At 46.4% G+C, this 6000-nt stretch overlaps 1 protein-coding gene across 2 annotated transcripts in view; it reads left to right on the top strand.

Moving 5' to 3' along the window:
- The first annotated feature begins 215 nt into the window (after positions 1 to 215).
- Positions 216 to 6000, top strand: part of MTMR12 (myotubularin related protein 12) — a 67729-nt gene continuing 61944 nt past the window's right edge. Inside the window, exon 1 of one of the 2 annotated variants that reach the window (XM_036847450.1) lies at positions 216 to 423. In XM_036847450.1, the coding sequence (XP_036703345.1) occupies positions 256 to 423 (168 nt within the window). In that variant the 5' untranslated portion in view covers positions 216 to 255. The remainder of the gene's footprint in view (positions 424 to 6000) is intronic. The other variant, XM_036847449.1, reaches the window with a different exon arrangement.

Raw genomic sequence — 6000 nt, 5'->3', positions numbered from 1 at the left:
AGCCTTCTGGCCAATCAGAGAACGCACGAGGGCGGGTTTTGCCGCAAGAGGGTGGAATGGAGCCTATCTCGGAAGGCGAGTATCCGCCAGGCAAACCGGCCTGTCGCCAGCGGAGGGGGCGTGGCCTCCGGCCGCGGGTTCCCGACTGCTTGGGCCTGCGCGCGTAGTGGGTGGGGCCCGCGTGCCTGGGCGGGGCGAGCGGTGTCAGCGGCGGAGCCGGATGCGGGCGGTGCCGCGGCCGCCGCTGCCCTGGGGATGGGCGGAGCCCCCGCCGCCAGTGCTGGTGGCCGCTGCGAGCGGCCGCCTCTGCTCCCGCGCGTCGCTGCTTCCCAAGGCGGCGGTATGCTGGGGAAAGGGGTAGTCGGCGGTGGCGGCGGTACCAAGGCGCCCAAGCCCTCCTTCGTGTCTTACGTGCGCCCCGAGGTGAGGGGGCGCCGCGCGGGCGGGGCGTCGGACTGGAGCGGCCGGGGCGAGGGGCGCCTGCAGCCCCTTACCCGCCGCAGGAAGAGCCGCGGGCGCTTCCTGCCCGGGTGCCGGAGGGGAGCCTAGCGGAGTGAGGCCCCCAGGGGCGCGCTGGGCTTCCCGGCGGACCCGGCTGGGGATCCCCGACGCGGGCAGGCAGGTGCTCGAGTGCAGGGCCCGGCTTGCTGGCGACCAGGTGAAGGGGCCCGAGCCGGGAAGGTACTGCGGCCCGGCACGCTCCTGGCTACAGTGGAGGGGAGCTGGGTTTGGGACACCGAGAGAGGGGAAGAGCAGGGACGTCTGGACCCCCTTGGGGACCTGCCCAGAGCCTGCAGTCCGGGCGGGTCTGCCCTGCCCTTGGAATTTCTCAGTGAATCTGTAGAGCTTGCTTATCTCAGCTGCTTGCTTCTGAGAGTGCTATTTGATGCCGCTGGCGGGATACCGTGCACTGCCTCCCGCTTCCCATCAGCACTGCAGGGAGAAAGTGTGGGTCGGTCCCGGCCTCAGTCAGCCTCTACCTCTTCCTTGTGAATTCCCCTCTGTCGCTTCTTCCCCCATTCACTTCACCCCCTCACCATCACCCTTTCGACCCCCCTCCTGCTTTCCTCCTGGAGTTTTACTGTCAAGTTCATTCATTCATTCAGAAAATATTTTTTGAGCTCCTACTCAGTGCCAGGCGCTGTTCTAAAACTGCTTAGGGGTATACATCAATGAACAAAACAAAGATCCCCGTTCTCCCGGAGCTTATCTGAGGGAGAGAGGGGTAAACAATGAATAAAATAGGTATAAGTAAATTATATGGCATATTAGAAGTTGAAAGTATCATGGGAAAAGAAAAGACCTCCTTCTCCTCCTTGCACAGTGGCATTTGAGCAAAGACTTGAAGGATGCTTGGGATCTGAGGGAAGAGTCTGGAGTGCTGGAGGGCCATCAAGGAAACCAGCCCTGCAGAATCCAGGGGAGGAGGGGGAGAGTCCTAGGAGAGGAGGTGAGCGAGGTTACAACCTGTAGGCCTTGCTGAGGGCTTCTTGAGCAATAGCTCCCAATCCAAATGCCTAATTAGATGCATTTTCATTTTGGATTTCTGAAGGTTTTTTCCTGCTCCTCTCTCAGCACTTTAAACAGCAATGTGCAGAAGCACCAGCGAACTCTTCGGCTGTCTTCACACCTCTGTAAAACAGAGGCAGGTGGGCTGTGGATGAGAGGGCTTGATCAAGGACAGCTTCTCTAAGACCACCTGTGGCCTGAAGCCTTTGCATATATATCTTTAAATTCAAATGTGTGTCTTTTTTTCCAGTGGAGAGTACTCTTGAAATGGGTCTTATTTTTAGTCCTAATTTTTAAATAAAAACCACTTCCTCTGTAAGTGCTTGATAAGGAGTCAGGGTCATCTTGCATATTCAGCAGGCTCTCCTATAGTATGGAGGGTAAGAAATGTGGTCAGTTTCTCTTTGTGTCTTTTTTGATGGAGACCTGGTTGAAACACAACTGGTCTTTTAACCTTTCCTCTTTAGGGAGACTAAACTACAAGTGGAAGATCTTCTGAAATGTGGCCAGAGTTCAAGAATGTTCATATTTTTTATCCACCAAGAGCACATGTTGTAATTAGACATGTTTACCCTCTTTGCCCACAGCTCCTGATATATTTCCTTTGAGGGATAATTAGGGAAGGGGAGTGGTTCAGCCCCAAAATAAGCCTGAAGTGGTCACATTTTTCAGATCCTTATAGTTGGCAGTTTTGTTTTCTTGCAAGAAAATAGTGCTGTGTAGACACTATGCTTCTTTGTTGAAATCTGTGTCAAAAAATATTTTGTAACAGAGGATAAGGCTCTGACCTAAATCATGGATGGTTTTTAGAAGGTAAGGGAATGAGGGAGTAAGGAGACAATTTGCTGTTAAGTACAGTATAGCTTTTGCTAGCTATTACGTTATGGGAAATGCATGTGAGCAGCTTCAAGGTATAGCCTATGTGCCTCTGAGAGCACTGGATCTGGTAACCTTCTCTTGGCTCAGTAGGAGGAGACTTTAGAACACTTTTCTGAAGACTGTCATTCTGCTGTTTCTATTCCTTTCCCTCACACTGCCCTCATCTTTACTGCTTGTCACGTGTGTTTTCCTATCACTGTCTTCTTTGTATGCTCTTTGCTTTTGTTAGCTGGGAAGTCGCAATTTCTCACACACCTTTTTGCTGGTAGATCACTAAGCTTCCAGAACACCCTTCACACCTTCATGGTGTAAAGTGCCTTATGATACCTGTGCCTGGTGATGAACTTGTTCTAGGCTGATCAGATCTTAGAAGATGTATCAACAGCTGCATTCTGTATGCCAAAGAGGCTATCAAGAGCCAGCACTTTCTATTACAAACAGAAGGCTCAACTGGATAAAGTATTTGAAGATGATGCTTTACATGATGGCTTATTTTTTTTGTCTTGTGATCAGAAAGGATTGGCATTGGACAGCCTAAAATGAGGGGTGGGAGTTAACTTCACCTGTTAAAATTGGATCTCTACCACAGTAACTTGGCTTTTCTGTTGTCATTGATTCTCCTAAATCAGTGAATGTGAAAGTTAAAATCCTGAACTGTAACTTAGGATCTTTGGTCATGTTTGTGAACTCTGCCCAGAGGGTTGCAGATCAGTAAATTGCGTAAATGGGAAGCTGATGGTTCTGGAAGCTGAGGTGAACAAGAGGGAGAGAGCTGGGCCTATCTTGGTGGTACCCAATGGCTGGTACTTAAAAACATCTCAACACCTCCACCCCAGCTTAGCCTCAGACACAAGGTGCCTCTGTGCCGGGGAACCCTGGATGCTGACCTCTGCTTCAGGGAGGTGTTTGGTTATTGTTTGGGTGCCAGATCCACTTTTCTTATTAAGTAAAACACCTGTTTGAATTATTATTATTTCAGAAGTCATAGTGTTCATTGTAGAAAAATAGGACAATATAGATAAACAAATTTTTTACAGAAAAATTATAAGCTTATTAACGACTTGGAATGTATCCTGTCGGATACGTGTGTGGGTGTATGCATATGTTTTTTACCAAAATGGGACTAATATTGCTGATCACATTATTTTGTAATCTGCCCATTTCACCAGAAATGTATATTGTAAATGTCTTTCTATGTCCATTGTTAACCTATAACTTCGTTTTAAATTAGACCCCTTTTCCTCAACAGAAACAGACAGTGTGATGGGGAGATGTTAGGTAGCACGAAGAGCCCAAGAAAGTAGTGTGGTTTTTAAATGGTTTTCTAGTTAGTCACCTTCTCTGGTGCTGAATGACAATTCTGATTCTTTAAGACTGTCAGTTCTCTGCTCAGTTACCTGGAAATTGTAAGCATTGGTTTGGTAATTCATAGTGGTTAGAAATGCTTAGTGTCTGTACCTGGCAGCTTGTAAATAAAGGACCCTTAGGTGATCCTAAGAGAAAGTTCTGATTTAATAAGAGCCGGTTCCATTTGTGATAAGGGAGCCGAATAAAAGCCTCAGGGTGCTTGTGTGTTGTTCTCTGAAACTAAGACCAGGAAAAATTCAGCTTTTAGAGTTTGCTGTACTTGTGCCCGTGTTTGTGTGGTATTCCAAATATGGTTAAGATGTACTTTCTAGTTGAGTTTAGGTCAGTGCTTGACTTGAATGTACTAATAATAGTTATTAATTACTTAGTTGTGGATTTTTAGACTTGGAAGAGAATTTAAAGATGATCCACTCCACCCCTGAACTCTTCCTCTCTTATGTTGATGTGGAAATGAGGCCCAGCGGGGTTAATTGCCCTACCCGGGGTACAGTGTTATTGTAGAACAGAGTTAAGAGCTGTCTCTGGAGGCCAGCAGTGCCTGTGGCTAAGCCAGACCCACAGCAGTTCAGGAAAGGTTTTATATAGATGTGGGGAGAAAAGGCAAGAAGAGACATGAAGATTGATAAGGGTCCAAAAAAAATCCAGATTTAAGAGCTGATTTTTTTTCTTCTTATTGATCCCTCAGGGAAAAGAATGCATTCAATTGCCTCTTCCTCATTTAAGGCCATTTCTTTTGGTGGGGAGAAGTGAACCCATGATCCTGAATTCTTCCCAGAGATAGGACTGCAGATATATATCAAAATAAACAAACCAAGAATTCACTGATATTCATTAGGCACTTCTGTGTCCCAGAAACTGCTTATCTCATTTCATCTTCATCTGTCTTATGTGGCAGATACTACCATTACCTCTCTTTTTTGTGTCTAGATGTGGAAAGTGAGACCCAGAGAGGTTAAGTACCTTACTCAGGGTCACAGCTGGCAAAGGTTGGTGCCAGAATTTAAACTAGGGCCTTCTGACTCCAGGGCCATTCTCTTATCCCTCTATTTGTGAATGCAGGGAATATCATTAGTGAAACATGCTTATAGGCCTGCCTGGTGTTTGCACGCTAGAGTGCTTTCTCATTCCTGTTCTCTAGCAGCGGTTTCTTTCTTGGCATTTGTTAGGTTCTCCACCAGGGGATCGTGAGCAGATATGGGGCTCGTTGGAGATACGGTTAATTTGTTCAACAGATATTTATTCAGCACCTACTAGTACCAGGCACTATTCTAGATGTTGGGGATCCAAAACAGATGAAATGATTGAGATTATTTTTTGGTGGAACACTATGGTATTGGACTGCTAACTTTGATGACTTCGATGGATCGATGACGAGAGGAGATTGGCTTAGCCTAAAACAGACCTCCTTCCTCAGTCCTAGCAATAAGAAATACCTTTTAAAGCAAAATCTAGACCCATTACTTTAAGACTCTATAACTTTTTCTCCATTCCAAACTAATTTTTTAATGGCAGAATTTTCTCCTTCAGCTTAGAGGTCATCCATAGTGATTTAACAGGCCATTAAAGGACATTAAAAGTTCTTCCTAAAATGACCACTTTCTTAGCTGTGGCTTGAGCCTGATGATCTGTCCGAATCTTCCGCTTTTTCTCTCCTGCATGTGCTTCCTGCGGCATCTCCCTGGGTCCCATCCAACACCACACAGCTTCTGCAGATAGAGCACCAAAGATGTCATGAGGCTATTGTCAGGCAACACTTCCTGCAGCCCATCAAGCAGCTGCCACACAGACAGCCCCCGTCTTAGCCAGCCTCTCTTCTGCGCCCTGCTTCCGTCTCTGAAGCTAAAACCAGCACTGCTGTCAAAATCTTAGGCTGTGGGGAACCCATGCTTAGAAATTTAAAGTTCTAGATCCTTCTCTGAACAACCTCAACAGAATGTTTGATATCCTTTGACTACTTCCACGTGAAACTGTTTTATGTCACAGCGTGCTTTAGAGAGAACTCAGTTTTGGGGGGGGGGTCAGAAAATTTTTTTATCACTTTAAAAGATGTATACCTTATTTTTATGATAAAGACAATGTTGCAGACTTTGGAAGTTAGAAAAATAAAATTACCCGTAATTATGCTACCCTAACCAAAGCAGTTATTTCCATTTTTTAGTATGTCTAGGCTTTGTCTGTGTCTTATATGGTTGCACTCATAATATGTGTAAAAATTTGTAGCCTGCCCTGCAGTTGTTGTGTTTG

The sequence above is a fragment of the Balaenoptera musculus genome, chromosome 3 (genome assembly GCF_009873245.2).
Source record: "Balaenoptera musculus isolate JJ_BM4_2016_0621 chromosome 3, mBalMus1.pri.v3, whole genome shotgun sequence".
Classification (NCBI taxonomy): Eukaryota; Metazoa; Chordata; class Mammalia; order Artiodactyla; family Balaenopteridae; genus Balaenoptera; species Balaenoptera musculus.
The sequence above is the reverse complement of the archived record's forward strand: the minus strand, read 5'-3'. Positions and strand labels throughout refer to the sequence as shown.